Here is a 22,223-nt window from a genome sequence, read left to right as displayed (position 1 = left end):
TCCCGTAGCAGATCCTCGTTGCATGATCAGATCCTGTCTAGTTTGCAGTTTCAGCCCGGAAAACGCATATTTCAGCATCTGCGTTTTCAGCGCGTCATTGTTGCATCGTCGTCATCTACATAGAGTCAAAATTCAACAGATAAAGATTTACAGATTTCAGCGATTAGCATTTTCAGGTTTCAGCTCGTCCCGTCGTCGTCCTCATCGTCGACAAGTCCAAGCATTGTAGAGATTTGTGCAATCATAAGTAAACCGCTCTCACCATATAGAGTGGGGCCTTCGGAGGAGGGTCTGACAACTTTCTGGTGTCGTATTATTCTCTCTCTATCTCTCAGTCTCAGCACCTTCATTCACAGTGTTTATCCACTTTGTTTGTGATCACTTGCACTCTCTCATTAAAGGCACGGAAGGCTCTTCCTTTCGTAAGTAAAAGGAACCTTGAGCACAGTTCGGAACACTCATCTTGAGCAAAGTTCAACATTCACTTCCACTGCACCTTACTTGCATGTCTCTTCCTTGGCATGACACAGTCTCAGAAAGAGGAGAAGAAAGATTGAGCATCAAGCATCGGCATTTCCATTGTGATTTGCTACAGTTGATTGATTTAGATCAGAAAGTTAAGATTCGACCCCATTGTTTGCATGTGTTTGATGAACGGTTTGGCACTCCGTCACTTTGTCCATCTGCATTGCATGCACAGTTTTTTCAAAGGACTAGTATTTTTCCAGTCACTTTACATAGAATGGGTATGTTCATGTTTTTGTGTTGGAAGTGGTTTCAGGAATTTTCAGCCTCGGAGATTCTTGAAGAAGGTAGACGCATGACCATAGACGAAGTTGCAGCATGGAAGGAGCCACAGATAACTTTGTCGCTTTCGGCGCGGCCCAAAGAAGCAAGCGTTGCAGACCTTTATGAAGTTCAAGTGTCGTATGACCCAAGCATCAGAGTGGGCCGGTGAAGAGTCCTTCACAGGATTCCAGACGCTGTTGGCGATCTCCCTCGACGCAATACAGCTCAGTACCAGTACCTCACTTTGAAAAGGAGGGGATGTCACGTGCACATCTAACCCTATGTGTACGTGGACAAGCTAATTCATGACAAGGGTTCAGTTCAGTTTAGTCAGTCTAGAATAGGAAGTGTTCTGGCACTGTTGTGAATCTGTTTGCAGACCGTGCATGTCCAGGCACTTAGAGTAGATACATATCCTCTGGTTGCACACAACATGATCATTAGATTACCATCAGAACCCATTAGTAACATTTTTACGGTACATAGACCTATTTTCCTATTTTAGCCATTTTTCACTTATTTATTAAGTGACTTTTGTTAAGAAAACCCAACGCTAGCACTTTCTGGCAAAAGAGGCAGCAGGAACTCAGTTTGACAGGCACCTTCTCAACAAGACCCCTAGCAGGCCTAGCGTTTTCTGCATCAGCAAGAGACCCTAGCGTTTTTGCATCCACCGACCGGCCTTGGAATTTTTGCACTTGCAGATTCCCGGCGACCGTAGAACAGTAGATCAGCCTAGTGTTTTGCATTGCAAGACAATCAGTAGCAGCATAAGACTGAATTCAGCCTAGCGTTTTTGGATCAACAAGACCAACCAACGTTTTGTAGATTCTTCGCGACAAGGCATCAAGAAGGACTAGCGTTTTCAGTTTTCAGCAGTCGACATCGCAGTAGAACCCCCAAACCTCGCAGATCTCACCTTCCCGTAGCAGATCCTCACCGCACGGTGAGATCCAGCGTAGTTTGCAGTTTCAGCCCGGAAAACGCAGATGCTGACACCGCGTTGTCGTTGCATCGTCGTCATCGCCGTCGTCATCAACATAGAGTCAGAATTCAGCAGATAAAGATTTGCAGATTTCAACCATTAGCATTTTCGGATTTCAGCCCGTCTCATCGTCGTCGACATTGTCGGCAAGTCCAAGCATTGTAGAGATTTGTGCAATCATAAGTAGACCGCTCTCGCCAAAGAGAGTGGGACCTTCAGAGGAGAGTTTGACAACTTTCTGGTGTCATATTCTTCTCTCTCTATATCTCAGTCTTAGCACCTTCATTCACAGTGTTCACCACTTTGTTTGTGTCCATTGCACTCTCTCACTAAAGGCACGGAAGGCTCTCCCTTCCGTAAGTAAAAGGAACCCTTGAGGACAGTTCGGAACACTCATCTTGAGCAAAGTTCAACATTCACTTCCGTTGCACCTTACATGATTTTGTCTCTGAAGCTCCCTATTGCGGTTATGCTGCCAAAATCGTGCTAGAGTAGGTCATTTTCATCCCAATAAAAGTGGGACAGCTCGTAGGAATTTACAGGTTTTCTCCAAAGTTTTAATTGAATAAAGAAATACCGAGAGGGGCCCCAACCTTTGGGGCCAACAGTGTCACTGTCTACATGGAAGCACTCTAGCTCCCATGCCGTGTTTTATTTGAATTGTAATTTCCAGTCACAGGCTTATTCATGAAGTTTCTCTTTGTCGTAAAGTTTAACCGTGTAAAGATCGGGTGAAAGCTAAAGGCTATTGCCCTCTAGTGAGTCTACGGGCCAGTTACATGGTTCCGTCGTCGGGACAGAATTACTTTTTTCTTAAGAAGTGAGCCTTGGTTGGTTTTCGACAAGGACACAAAGCATAGGAACTTGGAATTACACTATGGCTGATAGAGTGAATGAAACCCGGGGGGAGGCTTCCTATTCACAGGACAGACATGCTGTTCCTCATCCAGTGTTCGAGGTTGGCGAGGGTTCACGGCCACCCTTGTCTTCACCTTTTGTTGATGTGAATGGTTCACAAGGTCAAGGGTTTATGACTAGGCAGCTAGATGAGGATGCATTCAAGACAGTTGGTTGCTGATGTGAATGCGTTTTCTCAGTTGGTGCAAAATCCTAGGTTTATGGAATTTTTGCAAGCGTTACTAGTGTCACGGCAGACAAGGCAACCTTCTCATGTAGGAGAGCCCGTTGAGGCTCAAGCCCAGGTCCCTTATGCGTCCCAACAGGGCAGGGAGCACTCGCATTTTGTGGAATCAATTGGGACTGCAAGACAAATTCCTTCTGTCGTCGACGAACAGGTGGTTAGGGCACTCAATTCCACAGGCAATATCAGTTCAGCCAAGCACCTTCCAGACATTAAATGTTGGATCAAATGGACAGGGAACCAATTTCCAAGCTATGCAATAGGTTCTTCCACCACCCACGGTACATCCGGGGTATTTCGTGTTGGGTTAAAGGCCCAAATGGCCCCCTTTAATGTACATTTTAAAGGTTACTAACCTTTGGCCAAGTTCACATTGAACTTGGCCACTAACTTATTAAATTGGTCCTTATACAATAAAAGGGATAGTGAGTTTACAAACTCACTTACTTATCCCCTTTGAAGAAAACTTACGTGCTCTCTCTTCTCCTGCTAGCGCTAGCTCTCTTGCTTGCCTTCGCCTCCCTTCTCTACACACACACTGCACTTCCTCGCGTGCTCTTTCACTTGCACACCCCGCCGCGTGCTCATCAACTGGTATCAGTGCCCGATTAGGGTTTGCTCCCAAACCTGCAAACGCTGAATTTCAGCCAAGAAGGTTAACTTCACGCGAGATTTTGCAATTTCGTTGCCAAAGGACTCGTCCCCGGACATTAAAGAGCTCCCGGAAACCAAAATTGACCTAAAACAGGCTGAAATTAGGTCAAAAATAGGAAATTACAGGTTATGACAGCAAAATACAGGTTTTGCAAATGATATATTAAAGTGTGGGAATACTTTTGCTAAGTCCCTGCTACCCGAAAACCCTGAAATTGCCCAAAAACAAGCCCTTAAACAGGCGTTTTAAGCAAATTTCAGATTTACGCAGGTTTTTGCAAGTGTTTTTATGGTGCGATTACATTGGGGAAAGTGCAAATAGATGCAATCCACGCACATTTGATAAATTTTGTCTTTGTATGACCATCTGTGGCTCAATTTCATGCAATTTTGATGCGACAAATTGGGGCTTTTGCGCTTACATGCTTCCAAAGGCTGTGTATTAGCTTTATGTATGTCTTCTGAGGTTAAAAACAACTAAATTTGTTGTTTTCGAGCACAATTTCGCTCGCTGAAATTTCCTGCGCATAAATTTCAGAAATTGAATTTTGTGTCCAAATCGTCCTATTTTGCCCCAAATTGCTCCTGTGACCATTTGGAGCTGTAGTGCACATCTCTGTGAGGCTATACTCCGACTTTTGCGCATTTTGCCCAAAAATTCAGCGTATTATCCCTCTATGACCTCATCTTCTTCGGATGTGAAGAACCTCTCCGAGATTAGGAGGTTCGATGGAACAGGTTTTGATCTTTGGAAAGACAGGCTTCAAGGAATCCTATTTCTTAAAGATTGCGAAGGGGCACTTGAACAGGTGAAGCCACAGAATATGACAGATGAAGCATGGGTTAGCATGAACAGGAAAGCTGTTACATATATTAAAATGGCCATGACAGATGAGACCGTCATTGATGTGAAAGGTCTCACGACTGCTTTTGATGTGTGGGAGAAGTTGAAGGGAATGTATGAAAATACAACGCCTGTCAACCAGGTGCACTTTATGCGAAAACTTGTTGGCATGCAACTAGATAGTCCAAGAGCGCGGCAGAGCACTTGTCATTGTTCGCAGGTACTTTGTCGCAGTTACAGGATTCTGGCTTGCCCCCTTTTGATGATAAGTTGAAAGCTATCTTCTTGCTTATGACCTTACCTGAGTCATGGGAAACTTTGGTGGTTTCGTTGTCCAATAACCCCAATTTGACCTTTGATGGTGTTAGGGGTTCTATCTTGAATGAAGAAATCAGGAGGAAAGCAAGTGGAGAGGGAGGCAACTCTACCAACATGGTTAGAGGCAGGACAGAAAAGAAGAATGCTTATGCACAAAGGAGTAAGAGTAAGAGTAAAGAAAGGGGAAATGCAAGCAAAGGCAAGGGTGATGTGACTTGCTATCAATGTGGCAGGAAAGGTCACAAGAAACCTGATTGCAGGTACTATAAAGCTGAGTTAGAAAGGAAAAAGAATGGCGGAGACAAAAAGAAAGAGAAGAAGGAAGTCAAGGCAGATGCACAAGATAGCTCAAAGGACAAAGAGAAGGCCAATGTGGCTTCTAGTGTCGTGATTGAGGAGCTGTCAGATGTAGAGGACATCTTGTGTGCCACTTTGTCAAATGGTGATGCTTATGACTATGATGCCTCTCTAAATGTTTATTCACAAGACATGCAGATCACCAAGAGTGATCTTATTGATGCTTTGTTGATTGTAAATGATGCATTGTCCCAGACTTGGATTGTTGATTCCGGTGCTTCATTTCATGTGACTCCTATCAAGGAGTGTTTCTATACTTTTGATGCAGGCAAGCGTCGCCATGTATACCTTGGAAACAATCATGCATGTTCCATTGAGGGTATTGGCACTGTGCATCTCTCCATAGATGGCACAAGTGAGCTTGTCTTGCATGATGTTCGATATGTGTCGGGAATCAAGAAGAGTCTGCTTTCTGTTGGTCAGATGGATATGCATGGTTATAGCGTCTTGTTTGAGAGAGGATCATGGAAAATGACCAAAGGCTCAAGGCTGATTGTAAAGGGCACAAAGAAAGGTACACTTTACTGCATGCATGGAAAGGCCGTGTTGGGCAAGTTTATTGCATTGGCTGAAATTAACTCTCACATGGAGTTGTGGCATAAGAGGCTTGGCCATATGAGCCAAAAGGCCTTTCTAAGCTTTGTACTTTGAACAAGCTTGATGCTAAAGGCACAAAGCTTGATTTTTGTAATGAATGTCAATATGGCAAGCAAGTAAAGCGTTCTTATTACTCTGGTGTCTCTCGTAAATCTTGTGTGCTTGATCTTGTACATTCTGATGTATGTAGCATGCCTACTAAGTCTATGGGTGGTGCATGTTATTTTGTCTCCTTTGTTGATGATCATTCTAGGAAAATTTGGGTTTATTTGCATAAGCCTAAGGATGAAGCCTTTGCTGCGTTTAAGAGATTTCATGCATTTGTGACCACCCAAACAGGTAGAAAGCTAAAATGCTTGCGTACAGACAATGGGGGGGAGTACACAAGTGCTGAATTTAACAAGTTTTGTGAAAATTTGGGTATTAAGAGGGAGCTTACCGTGCCATACAGCCCCTCTTCTAATGGTGTGGCTGAAAGATTTAATAGGACACTTTGTGAGAGGGTGAGATGCATCCTGTCCACAGCTAATCTCTCTCATGGATTTTGGGGAGAAGCTTTGAAAACTGCAATGCATATATGCAATCGATCCCCTCACATGTCTTTGAAAGGTACATCCCTGAAGAGGTTTGGTCTGGCAAGCCTGCTTCATATGATCACTTACGCATTTTTGGTTGCGAATCTTTTGTGCATGTTAGACATGAGTTGAGAAGTAAACTAGATGCGAAGTCCATTAAAGGCCTCTTCATGGGATATGGTGAAGAAGGGGAAATGGGTTACAGGATTTGGTTACCTCAGCTCAAAAGGGTTGTACGCAGTCGGGATGTTGTTTTTAATGAGGCAAGGCTGCTTCAAAACAATTGTGCCTCAAAGCATGACCATAAAAGGGTGAAGTTTCAGCATGACCAGCCACCTGTTAGGCCTAATTTTGACCCTCAGGATGCATCACGAATGGCTGAAAATGTAGATGATCTAATGGTGTTTGAGCCAGATGATGTTGGACAACAAATTGAGGCTCCTGAAGGGCATTTGCAGCCAAGAAACAATGTTGAAAATGGTGCTGAAAATGATGTATAACAGCCCATTGTTGATGATTTTGTCGTGCCACCTGATGTAAACCCATTGCCAGATAATGTGGATCATTGGGTGAGGCGGTCTACTCGTCAAAGACGGTCTGTGAGTTGATATGACCCCTTTTTGCATTACATTATGTTGACAGATGAGGGAGAGCCTCTTACGTATAAAGAGGCAAAGACATGTGAGCACAGCGACGAGTGGGAGCTTGCTATGCAGGAAGAGATTAAAGCTTTGCATGCTAATCATACTTGGGATTTGGTTGAATTGCTCAAAGGAAGGAAGGCTATTCCTAACAAATGGGTGTATAAAATCAAAACTGTTGATGCAAAACCCAAGTATCAGGCAAGGCTTGTGTCAAAGGGATATGTTCAAACCGAGGGCATAGACTTTCAGGAGGTGTTCTCCTGTTGTGAAGATGACCACTTTGCGTGTACTGTTTGCCATGGTGGCTGCTCTTGATTTGGAAATGGACCTAATGGATGTACATACCGCTTTCTTGCATGGTGATGTGGAAGAAGAGCTTTACATGAAGCAACCCGAGGGTTTTGTCATCCCTGGCAAGGAACATTTGGTATGTATGCTCAATAGAAGCTTGTATGGGCTGAAACAATCATGTAGACAGTGGTACGAGAAGTTTGATCGCTTCATGCTTAAACATGGTTACAAAAGAAGCCATGCAGACCATTGTTTGTATACCAGACGTGATGAGGATGGCAGCCCTATCATTCTTGTGCTCTATGTAGACGATATGTTGATAGTTGCAAAGAAAAGAAGCACTGTTGATGCTCTTAAAGAGCAGCTGAAATCTGTGTTTTCAATGAAAGACCTTGGGGCAGCTGAACATATACTTGGAGTGCGTGTTACACGGCAAAGAGACAAGCGCCTATTGTATTTGTCGCAAGAAAAGTACATTGAAAAAGTGTTGGACAGATTTAACATGGTTGAAGCAAAGCCTCTTAGTGTGCCATTACAGCCATATGTTAAAATCTCCAAGGATGATTGTCCCAAGTCAAAGGAAGAAGCCAATGACATGCAAAGTGTGCCTTATGCTTCAGCTTGTGGGTCACTTATGTATGCTATGGTTGCTACTAGGCATGACATAGCCCATGCAGTGGGAGTTGTGAGCTGGTTTATGGCTAATCCAGGCAGGTTGCATTGGGATGCAGTGAAGTCCATTATGAGGTACTTGAAAGGGACTAAAAAAAAAAGCCTCTGCTATGGTAAAGGACCAATGGAATTGAAAGGATTTTGGGACTTTGACATGGCTGGTGATGTGGATACATGGAAATCAACAAGTGGCTATGTATTTACTCTTGCGGGAGGTGTTGTTTCATGGTGTTCTAGATTGCAAAAGATTGTTGCATTGTCTACGACAGAGGCTGAATATATTTCAGCCATTGAAGCTTCCAAAGAAGCTTTTTGGTTAGCACGCCTATGCAATGAGTTCGGTTTGCCTGCCAAGGCACCTATGCTTGGTTGTGATAGCCAGAGTAATATGTGTGGCAAAGAACGCCATGTTTCATGCACGCACAAAGCATATTGATGTGCGGTATCACTTCATACGAGAAGTGCTTGAGGATGGCCTTATTACATTGGTTAAGGTCCATACATCACAAAATCCAGCCGATGCTCTCACTAAGTGCTTACCCAAAGCACAACATCATCTATGCATAGAGATGGTGGGAGTCACGTAGCTTAAAGGCGCCATTTATGCCTTTAAGTGGGAGGTTGTTGGGTTAAAGGTCCAAATGGCCCCCTTTAATGTACATTTTAAAGGTTACTAACCTTTGGCCAAGTTCACATTGAACTTGGCCACTAACTTATTAAATTGGTCCTTATACAATAAAAAGGATAGTGAGTTTACAAACTCACTTACTTATCCCCTTTGAAGAAAACTTACGTGCTCTCTCTTCTCCTGCTAGCGCTAGCTCTCCTGCTTGCCTTCGCCTCCCTTCTCTGCACACACACTACACTTCCTCGCGTGCTCTTTCACTTGCACACACCGCCGCGCGCTCATCATTTCGGGGGTGGGTTTGTGTTTCAGAGCATGGTTGGTTATGCGCCTGGAAATCAGCAATATATGCTCGGAACAATCTCTGGGGGTATGCAAGGCATGATGCCAAACCCCATGTATGGTAATATTGGCATGCAGCAAGGGCTCAATGCAATTAGGGCCAGTTTGGGGTGCCACACAACAATTTTAGCATGATTGGTTTTTTCAACGAGTAGGCAAATATGGCACCAGAAACTCAAAATGTCAATGGCCAAGGGGCACGGATGATTCCTATTACAATGCCCATGTCGCAGACACTTCCCTATGATAATTTGGGAGCATTGGAAACGCCAAAACCATACTTGATACTTTCAGCGGATTTGTTGATAAGATGAAGGCTCTCACTTTCCTCCAGCAGTTTGATAGTGCTTATGTAGGGGGAATTTTACAGAAGCCTCGAAGGTCAGGAAAGCTGTCACTTTCTTGAAAGGTAATGTGCGTACATGGTGGACGATACTAGAAGGTCAGAAAGCTGTCACTTTCTTGAAAGGTAATGTGCGTACATGGTGGACGATATTGTTGACGCAAGGACAAGCACCCGCCACATGGGTTTACTTCAAGCAAATGTTTACATCTACGTGGCTAGGCTCAATTGTAACAAACTGCTGACTTGGCACTTCACATGTACATAAGGATTCAGTGCAATAGAAGTGTACATTGTTTGACAAAAGTATGAAGGTTTCATTAAGTCACTTGTACATATGTTTGATAGTATTTCTTGCGTATACACTGATAAAAGGGTGCTAACCACATTAAATCATCTGTGGCATGTATAGGATGCAGGCAATCCAGGACGATTGCGATTTCAAGAGGAGGGTATGTCATGAGACTATGACAACCACTATATATATTGCTGGTTTCTTTCCCTTGATTTTTTATTTTTTTTTGGGCCCCTCTTATTCAAATTACAAATGCTCGGGCATTGCATGGCCAATGTGAAACGGCCGTTAGCCGATTTGAATTGTTTGACTTTGATTTTAATACTAGTTTCAATGATTGGTGATTTTACTCCGGGGTGGAGTAGTAAGAGATGATGTTTGAGAATGCTTGTTCATACTCATGGCCCGGACCCTTGTGGTTATTTGCGGGGGGAGTATTGAATGATTGAAAAGTGTTGTTTTTTTTACTCATGGCCCGGACCCTTGTGGTTATTTACGGGGGGAGTATTGTTGTTGTGGCTCCCGGCCCGGACCTGGATGGTTATGCGGGAGGAGTATTAAGAAGTCTGAGCAATGGTTAGTCTCAGCACCTCCAAACGACGCAGGCTGCGGTGTGGCGGGCGTTTGGTTGTAAAAGGCCTTTATATCTCTCGGCCCGGACCTTTTTAGGTTATGTGGGAGGAGTGATAAGGGAGTCGTTGAATATCTCCCAACCCGGACCTTGTTAGGTTATGTGGGAGGAGTATTCATTGGCGGCTTTATGTTTCTATGTCTTGTAACATCCATATGTAAGCATTTGTGTTGCATTGTGATGTGCCAACCACTGAATATTCCTAATTAGATGAGATTGCCTGGGTATGTAATTTTAGTGCATCAAGACACCCGTGGAAGATCAGTACGGTTTGGGTGTGATGGCTAATTTTACTACGCCGGAATATCAAGAGAGTTCCGATCTGGACGAAAGGAGAAGCTAACTCCTTGATCAAAACAGCCGAAAGGAGAAGCTAACTCCTGGATCAAAAGAGCAGAAAGGAGAAGCTAACTCCTTAATAAAAAGAGCAAACTGATTGTCCCTCGGAATGACCTTGGGAAATTTCTGAGCTAACTTGAGTTGTTTTGCAGATATGCTGTAATCACGGACGATTACTCTCTTTCAAGAAGGGGAGATGTAACAAACTGTTGACATGTCGAAACCCTAATTTTGTTGAAACCCTAACCCTAAAAGTAGAAACCCTAATTCTGCTGAAACCCTAACCCTAAAATCTGAAACCCTAATTTTGTCCGAAACCCTAATTGTGCTGAAATCCTAACCCTAGGCAAGAGCGTCTTTCACAGGTATTGGATTCACTAATTGATAATCCCCCCCCCCCCCCCCCCCCCCCCCCCCCCAGCTACTACAGGTGAATTCGGAGAGATTTCACGCGAGAAATCTCATCCCGACCCAAAGGGCAAGTAGCCCTACAGGTGCATGAGGGAGCTCGAGGGCTTGCTACGGATGCGACCAGCATGCGAAATGGAGCCCGAACAGAAAATTACAGCCTGTTGTGTATTTTTCCAGGTTTAGGGTTTTGACTCTTTTCGATCCCTAATACCCCCAGGAGCTTCGGGGAAGCTATGGGATCGCTCTACAGGTGTTCTGGTGCATTTTCGGGGCAGAAACAGAGAATTCAGTGTGCTGAAATTTCTCGCCCGATTTTTGGAAAGTGCTCAAATTCGCCTGGAAAGTCATTTTTTGCTTGGGAATTTGTGTGTGTGAAGCCTCGTATTGCGGTTATATTGCCGAATTCGGGCTAGAGTAGGTCATTTTAATCCCGATAAAAGTGGGACAACTGGAAGAAATTTATAGGTTTTCTCCAAAGTTTTGATTGAATAAAGAAATACCGAGAGAGGTGTCAACCGTTGGGGTCAATGCGGTGTCATTGGGTGCATGGAAGCACTCTAGCTCCCAGGCCGTGTTTTGTTTGAAGTGTAATTTCCAGTCACATGGTTATTTGTGAAGTTCCTCTGTGTCGTAAAGTTTAATAGTGTAAAGTCGGGTGAAAGCTAAAGTATACCGCCCTCTAGCGAGTCTATGTGCCGGTTATATTCAGTGTGGCGCATCCAGGCATAGCATGGTCACCAATTTCTTCATCATCATCCGCCCCAGTATGAGTATGATTTCTGACACCACACGAGCTTCACCAACATCAGCAGGGATTCCTCATTAAGATTCTCAACAAATGTCACTCTATGGAGGAGTGCACGCTCATCTGGGCAAGACTTCACTTCCATTAGAAAAGAGACCTGGATGTTCACACAATAGACAGATCAGAACTATCATTGAGTGCTATCAGGAAGAAGATGCCAAGGCAACTTGACCACGCAGAGAAGCATTATCCCAGGGGAGATATATCCCATTGAGAGAGAGCTTTTTAGTGATGTCTTGTATATTTTGACTGAATTGACCTTTTAGAGACGTTTATGTTCTCTCTTACTTTCTTTCTGTCTACTATGCAACTCTGACATCAAGGGCATGTACCCTATCACCAAAATAGTACTATTGCAATATTGATGAAAGTAGACAACCATTTCTGATGCTTTCACCTTCTTGCAGATCTTAATTGAAAGGCACACTCAAAGATGACTAAATACAATTCTCAGATCTGTACAAAGAGATGTTGGACTCCATCTTATGCTCCATCACTCCAACCAACATAAAGAGATTCCTATATGCTAGGCGCCTCTTGGGGATGCTATGGGTCTGATAGTTTGCTGGGCTACAAATCGGAGTGGCTATGGCTGCTATTTTTTTATCTATATTCCTAACTTAAGGGGCACTAGTTACGACAGTGGTACTGGTAAGTGGGAGCTCGGGCATCAGGAAAATGCAAATATGGGTCTGGACAGGCTGATCTAAAACTTAAGTATAGGGGCAATGAACACAGAGGTTCGAGCCTTAGCGGAAGTAGTCTGGCTGGCAAGGCTTAGTAGCGTGTATGGTTCTGGCTTTGTTTATTCGCTCCTTTCTCAAGGTTGAATTGAGGTGGTCTCTTTGACTTAAGTCCAGGAGCTCGATGCTTGGATTATTTTGATCTCCATGGTCGAAGGGTTCCATCTATGTAGCCATGTTGTAATCAGCTTCTACGTTGTATGATTTTTTCCTCCAGGTTTATGCCCTCTAGGGTTTACTTTAATAGATTTCAGAAAGAGTGGGAAGACCACCAAGTGGCATTTTTGACAGGAAGAGAAGAGTGTTTACTTGCTGAAACTTGAAAATCATGCTTAACCTTTTGTAAGATGAGGGATGCCAGACTAGTTCATAGTATGCATAGTAACGGTGGCTTCAATAAAATATTCTCCTGCTTCTTTTATAACAAATATTGTGGTCTTTTTTACTAAATTGTTTTCTTCATACAAAGATATATAATTTTTTCTTTTAATTACTAATTGGTCCTATAATTTTGAGCGCATAATTTTCTTGGCATTGTGAAAGTGCAAAAATGTACTTTATGCATTTCATGTCTGAACAAGGAGTAACGTTAGGGTTCAACCTCATTCTGTAATGCATGGTTGTGGGAGTTCCTGTTTTTGCCTTGGGTTTATGAATCGAGATATTTCAATTTTGGTTTATTGTTGTTGGTTATGTAGCTATGAATGTGCTGTTTTGTATTGTTTTAAGGCGATTTCGTCTCTCCTGAACTTTTTGTTTGGCAAATTGCTCATTTCTTTGTCAAGAAAATCTTTCACATTATTCTGTTGATTACCTTTCACCGCCTCTTTTCCTAAAAATATTTTAAAGGTTAATGTCATACTTGATGAAGGAATTCCTTTAAAGCAGCTAATCTGTCATGTTTTGAACAAGCTTCGATGATTGTATCAAGTTGATTATACATAGAGATTACAAGGTTATCTAATTAACTATAGAGATGACTATATTGTTGATAATATTCCCAAATCTACAGGTGTGCCGTGCAAGAGAATCAGAACGAGCCATGCGTTTACGATTCAGAGAGGTGGAAAGAGAGATGGAACACTTGAAGAGAAGGTATTCTGAACTTAAACTCTCCCATACCATTTGAGCAAGGTCTTTGTTTGGAGGCATTAGAGCAGTCGAATCAAAATAACTAGCAATAAAGATCAGTAAAACAAGCTGTCTATCCTAATCCAAGATTTACATGTTAATCATGCTTTATTCTAAATTATATACACCAATAACATGTGTGAGAGGTGCTGTGCATACACAAATAGCAAGGTGGCTATGTTGTTGCAAAAAAATTTCTAAGATAAAGAAAAGGTTTTTAGATGGAAGTTCATGTGAATCAGAAAACACTAGTAGATAATGGTACAGGAATGCACACACAAAGCTTGAAGAAGAAGGAGAAGCTCAAGGGCACATAACACACGAAGTTGTATTACTTTCTACAAAAGTACACAGTATGTGGGTTCCATAAAACTACTGGCTGACTCTTAGGGTCCTCCAACCTTTTCTTATGCACTTGCATTTCCTGTCACTACATTCTCCTTTACTCTAGACTCAACATGAGCATAACAAGTTTCCATGTTACTGAAACAAATTCTTCGACCACCCTCACTTAATGCGTGGTGATATCAATCAACAAACAAACATGTTTAGCATGTAAAAGCAAGCTTAGTTTGCAGCTCATTGGGCACATGTACATACACATTACATATGAGATATGTCCATTATGTAAGACCACCATAAAAATAGATGCATTAGAGATTGTGGGAGGGCCTAAAGAAGCCCTATGGATGTGGGCGTTTATACAAGCTGGGGGGAATAGACCTCCTAGGGAGGGGAGAAGGTGTCCTAGTGGTCCTAAGTGTGTGTGCACATACGTCAATACCATTTCATGTTTAGGGCGGTGTCACAGACCCTATGAAGTGTGATCAATCCTAAAAGGCAAATTAGCGTAAATCTTTGCAGAAAGCTTCAAACCTCTCACAGCTGCTCCAGGGGTACCAAAGTGTATCTATGTGCCTCTACCTATAGCTAATGAAAATAGGCCCGAAGTTGTCCTATGACACATTGAAGCTTGTGCGAGGGGTGGGAATCCATGTCTTGGCCGTAAACTAAATCGATCCTCAGTGATGTGAAAAAAATGTTACTCGTAAAAAGCCGTTTTCATTCCCAACTTCAAGGACGAGTCATCCATGTCCTTTATTGAAATCTGGTCTTATAATCCCGTTGATCTCCTAAGGTGTGAATGGCATAGTTACAGGGGACGGAGGGGATGGGGCTTAGGGACGCAAAACGGGGGTAACCGGGCCGGGGACGGAGGGGGACGGCTGGGAACGGCCGGATTTTCATCCGACCGGCGCGAACGCAGCCTGCCGTACCGGGGACAGATGGGGACCGGGGCTGAGACAGCCGGGAACGAACAGTTTTTTAAAACTTGAAAAAGTGACTGTTTTTAACGGACAGAGGCAGCCACCGTCTACTTTTCTGGGGGCTTTGGCCCTTGGGAGCCTATAAGAGCACCCTTGGGCCTAATCTTCTCTCAAGTTCAATGAAGGCTCTCCTCTCTACCGTCTACTATCTAGACTCTACACCGTCTACAGTCTACTTACAGGCGCTCAAGGCTCGAGCTCTACCCTTGAGTTTCTCTACCCACTCTCTCCCTCTTCTACCCTCTAAACTTTGAAGCTCTCCTCTACTCTCTCTCCACACAAGCTCTCCTCTTAGCTCTACTCTCTCCACCATCATGTCATCTCAAGCTAACTCCACTTCTCAAGCCAGCTCTTCTCGAAGGAGGTCCGCCGTGCAAACATGATCGTGGTGGGATGAAGGTGACTCTAACACGCATGGTAAAGGTTGCGGTGCAAGACCATGGACGTGCAAGCTATGCCTATACAGGAGAACGGGTGGTGCAAACAAAGTGCGAGCCCATCTTCTTCATGAACCCCGTCACAAGGTGAAGTTTTGCCCTCGAGTATCTCCCGAGAAGAGGTTGGAGCTTCTTGAGAAGCTCGCGGTGTATGAGGTCGCGGAAGCGGCTAAGAGGGGCCGTTTTGTTATCGTTGATCCCTCCGCCACGGCGACACCGCGAGAGCAAAGGGAAGCCAACCTTGACTCCACCTCTTAAGCATTCAAGACAAATGCATCTACACCATCCTCTTCCGTTGCGCATCCCCAAAGCACCCTCAACGAAAATTGGAATCCTAAATTGAAGGAAGAGGTGGATAGGTCGGTTGCCCGATTCTTCTTCCACGACCACATTGCCTTCCATGCTTTGCAGTGAGTTTCCCTTGGCATATGCACATTGCAATCTCCCATTTTGTATTCATTATGGGGTCTTGACTTTCGACTCTCCATACTAACACAACATGCTCTATTTTGTGTGGATAGGTCTTCATACTTTCGAACCATGGTTACGAAAATAGGGGAATATGGCTCCTCTTATTGCCACCTTCATTGGAGAGGCTTTGCACCACCCTCCTTGACAAAGAGAAGCTTGCCGTGGAGCAAGCGGCCCAAGCAACAAAGGATTTGTGGAAGACAAATGGTGTCTCTCTCCTTGTAGATGGATGGAGCGACACCCGCAAGCGGTCCATCCACGGAGTGGTGGCCTACTATTGGGGGGAGATGTACTTTGTGGAGTCACAAGATGCATCCGACAGTGGCAAGGCCGCGGAGATGCTTGTTGCGGAGTGGACAAGCACCATAGAGATCGCCGGCCCGGAAAATGTCCTTTGTATGGTTGCAAATGGAGAGGCGTCAAATAGGGCAGCCGGGGCTATCATTGAGGGCATGTATCCCAGCATCCATGTCACATTTTGCATAGCGCATTGCCTCAATAACCTCCTCAAGGACATAGGGAGCTTGTCATGGATTTCACCCACCATTGGTGACGCCTCTCAAATTGTCTCCTTTGTGCTCAACCATCAAAAAGTGCACCATGAGTTCTTAAAGAGGAGCCACTTGTCCTTTCTCAAATATTCAGAGACAAGATTTGCATTCAATTGGCTTATCCTAGGCCTCTTGTTTACATGTGGTGGAGCCTTAAGGGGCCTCTTTCTCAGTGATGAGTTCCAAGCCATGCCGGAGTCTGCATCAGCAACATGATTGAAATGCCGAGAATGGGCCGACGACTCCGCTTGGTGGAAGGAGGTGAAGACTCTTGACGCCATGGTCAAGCCTATTCTACACCTACTTCGAGTTGTGGATGGCTTGCAGCCATGTATCGGCAAAGTCTACGAAGCCATGGATCAGATGATAGAGACACTTGAGAAGCTTGTGCCTGACCCTGTTCAGTATGCGGAGATTCATGGCTTGTGTGAGTCGAGGTGGAATGGATACTACTCTCCACTTCATGCGGCAACTTATGTGCTTGACCCGGAGTTTCAGGGAAGGCGTCAAGAGACCGACAAGGAGGTGAGCAAAGGATGGCGGCTTGCATTGGAGCTCCTTGAGCCTAGCAGTGACACTAGGCGCAAGATTAGAGACGAGCTACTCAACTACAGGCAAAAGAAGGGCTCCTATGGATGTGTAGATGCACAGGTTGATCGCAACAAGATTGGCTCGGTTTTGTGGTGGGAGGACTATGGAGGAGATGGCCCACATTTGCAGCGCTTGGCTGTTCGTGTCCTTAGCCAAGCATGTACCACTAGTTTCTTGGAGCAACTATGGAGTGTGTATAGCCACATTGCCTCTAAGAAGAGGAATCGCCTTGGGGTCCAGAGGGCCAATGATTTGGTGTTTGTGAGGGCTAACTTGTGCATGCTTGCCAAGAGCGTCACACACAAGGCAGATCCCTTCATTGAGTGGGAGATGGCACAAGGGAATCGCCGAGACACTTTTGGAGGAGCTAGAGGAGGACTTCGAGCCTCAATGCGAGCCTCGCGAGGCCTCATATGTCGCTGACGACCTCGACTACGACGACGATATGGAGATTCAGCAGGCGAGCACTTCTTGAGTTTGATGATCATTGATCACTCTGGAGTCTAGAGTCTACTCCTCTAGAGTCTGCCTAGCCCTTTGTACTTTTTGTTATCCTTGAGGCTTGTCCTAAGTCCTTTTTAAGCCCTTGTGCCATGCACTTTTCATTTTGTATCCATCGATGTTTTATTAGCACATTTGTGCCTATATGACTCGTGCTCTTTGGTCTATTTAGTGTAAATTTGTGGTCAAAGTGATGCTCTATGTGTGTGGCATGTGTGTAGGTCAAATAATGCCAAAAAACTCTTTTTTTTTTTAGTCGTTCCGACCCCGTCCCCGTTTCTTGACTTTTGCCGTCCTGTCCCCGTCCCCATTCCCATTCCCGACCGCGACCCGCCGTCCCATGTAACGAATGCAAGCATGATACGTCCAAGGAATACTACAAGGGTGGTACTATGTCCATGGTGAAGCCATGCTATCAAAATCAGGTTGGCGTCTATGCGTACCAACATCTTGAGTCTCTCCCCATGGCTAGTTGTCGAGATGACTTGAGCGTCAATCTAGCATAACGATGACCTAGAGGCTCCCACAAGCCGTGTGTATAAGATACCTATCTAGCTAGGGCCTCAACCTCAATCAGTGTTGCTCCCAATTTCACTCTTTAACGACTTCATGTGGCATTGCGGCCTTACATGAGATCATCCCAGAGACCATAGTGACTAGTGGTCTCTCCATCTCTCTCCACATAGAGAGGAAGACAGAGAGATTGCCTTATTGTCCTCCAAGGTCAAATGACGTATGGGCCAAAACCAAGCATGTCACATGCTCTACGTTGAGTTGATCAATGACTCGATGCTTGAGGATTGTGGATATGTGGGTGCCAACTAAGAGTCCTTGAAGTGGGTAGGAGACAAAGGTATGTAAGGAGTGGCCTGGGCTGAAGATGTGAGGAAAGCAAGTTCGAAAGTGATCAAAAGCTGGGTACTCAAGTAGGGCATGATGCTCAGACTCATGCTTGCACGGCGCATAGTGTGGATGCACGAAGGGACTCTTCCCCTATCACAAAGTAATGACTTCGCGTGCCCAACTGGAAGACAAATGGCCGAGTAGACGAGAAACCAAACCCGAAGAACAGAGGAAGTTCTGAACCCAGAAAGTATGGCCGAGGGGCCTAAAACAGGAAAAGGATTAAGGATTTTTAAATCCTTGTCCTGCAACTTACAGAGCATAAAAAGTTTTCATTCTTGCAATTCAGGTTTGAGAGTGGTGATGCTCGCTGCTGCCCTGGCCTTCTCCCCTGCGCACGCTCTGCACCCCCCACCCCCCCCCCCCCCCCCCCCCCCCCCCCCCCCCAACCCAGCCTCCCTCGTGCTGCCTGCCCTGCCCTGCCCGCCCGCTGATTGCACTAAGCACCGACGTGCAGCCTGCCTCCCTCGCGTTGCTTGCCTTGCCCTGTCCTACCCGCCCGCTACCTGCATTCAGCACCATCATGCATCAGCCACAGCGTGCAGCCAGCTCTCAGCATTGCCGCCTCAGCCCGCCGCATCCCAGCCCCCCCCCCCCCCCCCCCCCCCCCATCGCGCCTCAGCCCGCCCGCTCCAACCTCGCACTCCCCCCCCCCCCCCCCCTTCTTTCCCCCTGGTTTGGCTCGGCTGGTTTTGTCAGCATCTCCCCCGCGCTCGGCTAGCAGAGTGCCACCGCTCGTCATCGACATTTTGCCCTTTCTTCACGGCAGTAGACACTAATGGAGGCTCATGCTCCACCTCAAAGGGACTCCCAGGAAGACGTCGCGTGCCCAACTGGAAGACAAATGGCCGAGTAGACGAGAAACCAAACCCGAAGAACAGAGGAAGTTCTGAACCCAGAAAGTATGGCCGAGGGGCCTAAAACAGGAAAAGGATTAAGGATTTTTAAATCCTTGTCCTGCAACTTATAGAGCATAAAAAGTTTTCATTCTTGCAATTCAGGTTTGAGAGTGGTGATGCTCGCTGCTGCCCTGGCCTTCTCCCCTGCGCACGCTCTGCACCCCCCCCCCCCCCCAGCCTCCCTCGTGCTGCCTGCCCTGCCCTGCCCGCCCGCTGATTGCACTAAGCACCGACGTGCAGCCTGCCTCCCTCGCGTTGCTTGCCTTGCCCTGTCCTACCCGCCCGCTACCTGCATTCAGCACCATCATGCATCAGCCACAGCGTGCAGCCAGCTCTCAGCATTGCCGCCTCAGCCCGCCGCATCTCAGCCCCCCCCCCCCCCCCCCCCCCCCCCCCCCCCTCGCGCCTCAGCCCGCCCGCTCCAACCTCGCACTCCCCCCCCCTTCTTTCCCCCTGGTTTGGCTCGGCTGGTTTTGTCAGCATCTCCCCCGCGCTCGGCTAGCAGAGTGCCACCGCTCGTCATCGACATTTTGCCCTTTCTTCACGGCAGTAGACACTAATGGAGGCTCATGCTCCACCTCAAAGGGACTCCCAGGAAGCCCTCTCGCCCGACCCTGCAGAGCCCACCATCCAACTTGCTCTCGCGCCGACAGAGCAAGCGAGCCTCGCAGCAGAGGTGGAACACCTGCAGCAGGCGACTTTCTTCATCTGCAAGATTCTCGGGACTAGACCCAGCAGAGGAGAGGTGCGCGATCTTCTCCAGGCCCGCCTCCTTGCCGAGGTGGGCAAGATCTTGGATGTTTAGTTCCTCGGACGAAGCTACTATCAGATAGAGTTCGAGACCTCCGAGATGGCATCCAAGGTCATCACGATGAGTCCCCTGGCCATCAGAGCAGTTCGAGCCCACTTTTGACAGTGGAGGCAATTGGTGGGATGGTGAAAGAGCTATGTAGGTGGGTGGCTCTCTGGATCCCATGATGTAATCCACGATATTGCCCCCTCCCCGGCTGCAACTTCATGTGGTATGCATGTCAGTTCTCCTGAAGTAGGCCATTGTGCTATCCCGTTATAAATAACGAGGCAGAGCCTAATCTGAGCAAATGATTGCCGTACTCTGTGGTGCGAGTTGTGTTTGCTCACTCTGTCATGGTGGCCTCCTGTATGGCGAAAAGTGCCACAGGTCCTTTGTGTCGTATGTCTCACATTGATTCCTGCATGTCCTGGCATTGAAGTCTCCCATAAGGAAGACTTCCCCTAGTGCAGAGTACTCCATAATCTCATTTGACAAGCATGTGTATGGGGAAGATCTCTCCTCCCTCTCCCTTGCTGTCTCCGTGGCAACAAATCTAGTGCCCGAGGGGATGAAGTAGCAGAGGGTGGTGTAGATAGGTGTAGATATTCGTGGCCTGTGATAGCTCAAAGCGGATCCAAAGGTAACCGGCCTATGGGTCTTGTGCAACAATCTGAATCCTTTTCCAGAGTCCCTGCCTGAAGAGTATAGCCACCCCTCCTAACCCTTGTGTGGTGTGCTAGCGGGTGCTATCTCGATGTGAGGACTCCCATTGAAGGCCATGAATCTTTATAGATTCTGCTCTAGACTCTCATGTGTCTCTATCAAAAGAATGAGGTCTCGTCCTCTCATCATCTCCTCAAGCCTCTCTGGATGTGTCCATAGATCCCCGTTGCAGTTCCAAACCGCGAGGTGGATCTCCTCATGTGTCCCATAGGCCACAAGTCCCTATGCAATGGTCTTGCCATCAATGATGACCCTACCATCTCGGTATACCGCCCTTTTCCCTTCTTTACGAGCTTTCTTGACTTAGGTATGCATGCTCGGCGGTGGTCCTGTTGCATCTATGTGAGGTCGTCGTCAAGGTAGACAAGGGACCCCTCGAGCCCTCTCAGGATAACCCTCTATCGGATGAAGGATGTTCGAGACTCCTCGGAGGTGAGTTGGAGGATGAGGGCTCTTTTTTTGTGAATCTTTATCTTTACCGGCTCTCCGAACTCTGGAGAAGGGTAGCTCCTCGTCTTCTTTGTACCCGAGCTTCATGCATAGGGCTTTCCCATCACTCCCGGGTGTGGACCCCTCCTCTTCTTTGATGCCAGTCTCACTAGCCATCATGATCATATGTTCTCCCAGTCCTCATCCTATCAAATAGCCTTCTTCACCATCTCAGCGGTGAAAAAAGCACATGTGTGTGGGCATGGCTCGGGGGGTTCAGGAAGAGGCAGTTGTCCAAGAACTGTGTACAAAGATGACGCATACTGGCCCCAAGCCTTTGTAGAAGTAATGGCAGGAGGGGAGGAGTGCTCATGAAAGAGTCGCCATGCCTCACCTGAGTCCTGACTCAAGAATGATTTATATAGATCCTGCTCCAGTCGAGCCAGAAATGCCCTCTTCTTCGCCGCATTAGGCGTCAAAAAGAAATCTGTGACTGTCTATGAGTGATGCCCCCCAAAAGCACCTCCCTTTGAAGCCTGGCTCTCGTCTCGCGGCACTCCTCATCATTACCAGCCGTTTTGGGGCATGCTCCCAGAACGTCGTCTCTGCTCAAGCTGGGTGTGTGGGTATGCCTCTGCTACTGCATCATGCAATGTTTGTGTCAGTATAGTAGTAAGCTCCTCTAGAGGTCGCCCTAGCTGCTAAGTACATAGGCGTTTGCAGATCCCATCTATGTAGACAGAGTCCGTCTCCTGTGTTAAGGTGTAGTGAGTAAGGGTTACTATCCGTGGTGTGTGCGCTACACTAAACTTGAAAGAGATGGTCATCGACACAAGGGCATGATCTACTGCCACACAAACAGGTCTAGGTCCAACTATGAGGTCCTGGATACTAGAGATAAAGCTCAGTTGTGCCATGACATAATCCACTGTGCTGGCTCCATGTCTATGTGGAAAGCATGTAAAACCTCCCGCATCAGGAAATCTTTGTAGGCCATTCAAAATGGCCAATCCATGTGCAGTCCCCAGTCTATCAAGTGCCGTTTGTACTGAGTATGCTCCACAT

General features: G+C 46.2%; 2 protein-coding genes across 5 annotated transcripts in view; both read left to right on the top strand.

The window, feature by feature from the left end:
* The window catches only part of LOC147432849 (uncharacterized), a 169,208-nt gene that overhangs the window by 92,661 nt on the left and 54,324 nt on the right, over nucleotides 1–22,223 (top strand). For all 4 annotated transcript variants that reach the window (XR_015185466.1, XM_086491662.1, XM_086491660.1 and 1 more), the window contains one exon: nucleotides 13,414–13,496. Coding sequence is in view for 3 of the 4 variants with exons in the window: in XM_086491662.1 (XP_086347788.1) it covers nucleotides 13,414–13,496 (83 nt within the window). In the remaining variant the exon portion in view is untranslated. The remainder of the gene's footprint in view (nucleotides 1–13,413; nucleotides 13,497–22,223) is intronic.
* On the top strand, nucleotides 2,652–13,322 carry LOC147432851 (uncharacterized). Its single transcript, XM_086491491.1, has 4 exons — nucleotides 2,652–2,840; nucleotides 2,929–3,069; nucleotides 4,648–5,262; nucleotides 13,251–13,322. The coding sequence occupies exons 1-4, from the start codon at nucleotides 2,652–2,654 to the stop codon at nucleotides 13,320–13,322; spliced, it is 1,017 nt and encodes a 338-aa protein (XP_086347617.1).

This window comes from Adiantum capillus-veneris, chromosome 20 (assembly GCF_014529385.1).
Source record: "Adiantum capillus-veneris isolate H3 chromosome 20, ASM1452938v2, whole genome shotgun sequence".
Taxonomy (NCBI): domain Eukaryota; kingdom Viridiplantae; phylum Streptophyta; class Polypodiopsida; order Polypodiales; family Pteridaceae; genus Adiantum; species Adiantum capillus-veneris.
Note: the sequence above shows the minus strand (reverse complement) of the source record. Positions and strands in the feature narration are given on the sequence as shown.

Excerpts from the sequence above, each read along its gene's own strand:
- LOC147432851 (XM_086491491.1), top strand. The coding sequence starts at position 2,652 with ATGGCTGATAGAGTGAATGAAACCCGGGGGGAGGCTTCCTATTCACAG. Across the intron at positions 3,070-4,647 it reads CTTCTGTCGTCGACGAACAG|TTACAGGATTCTGGCTTGCC; the intron begins GTGGTTAGGGCA and ends ACTTTGTCGCAG. Across the intron at positions 5,263-13,250 it reads TTATTGATGCTTTGTTGATT|GTTAATGTCATACTTGATGA; the intron begins GTAAATGATGCA and ends AATATTTTAAAG.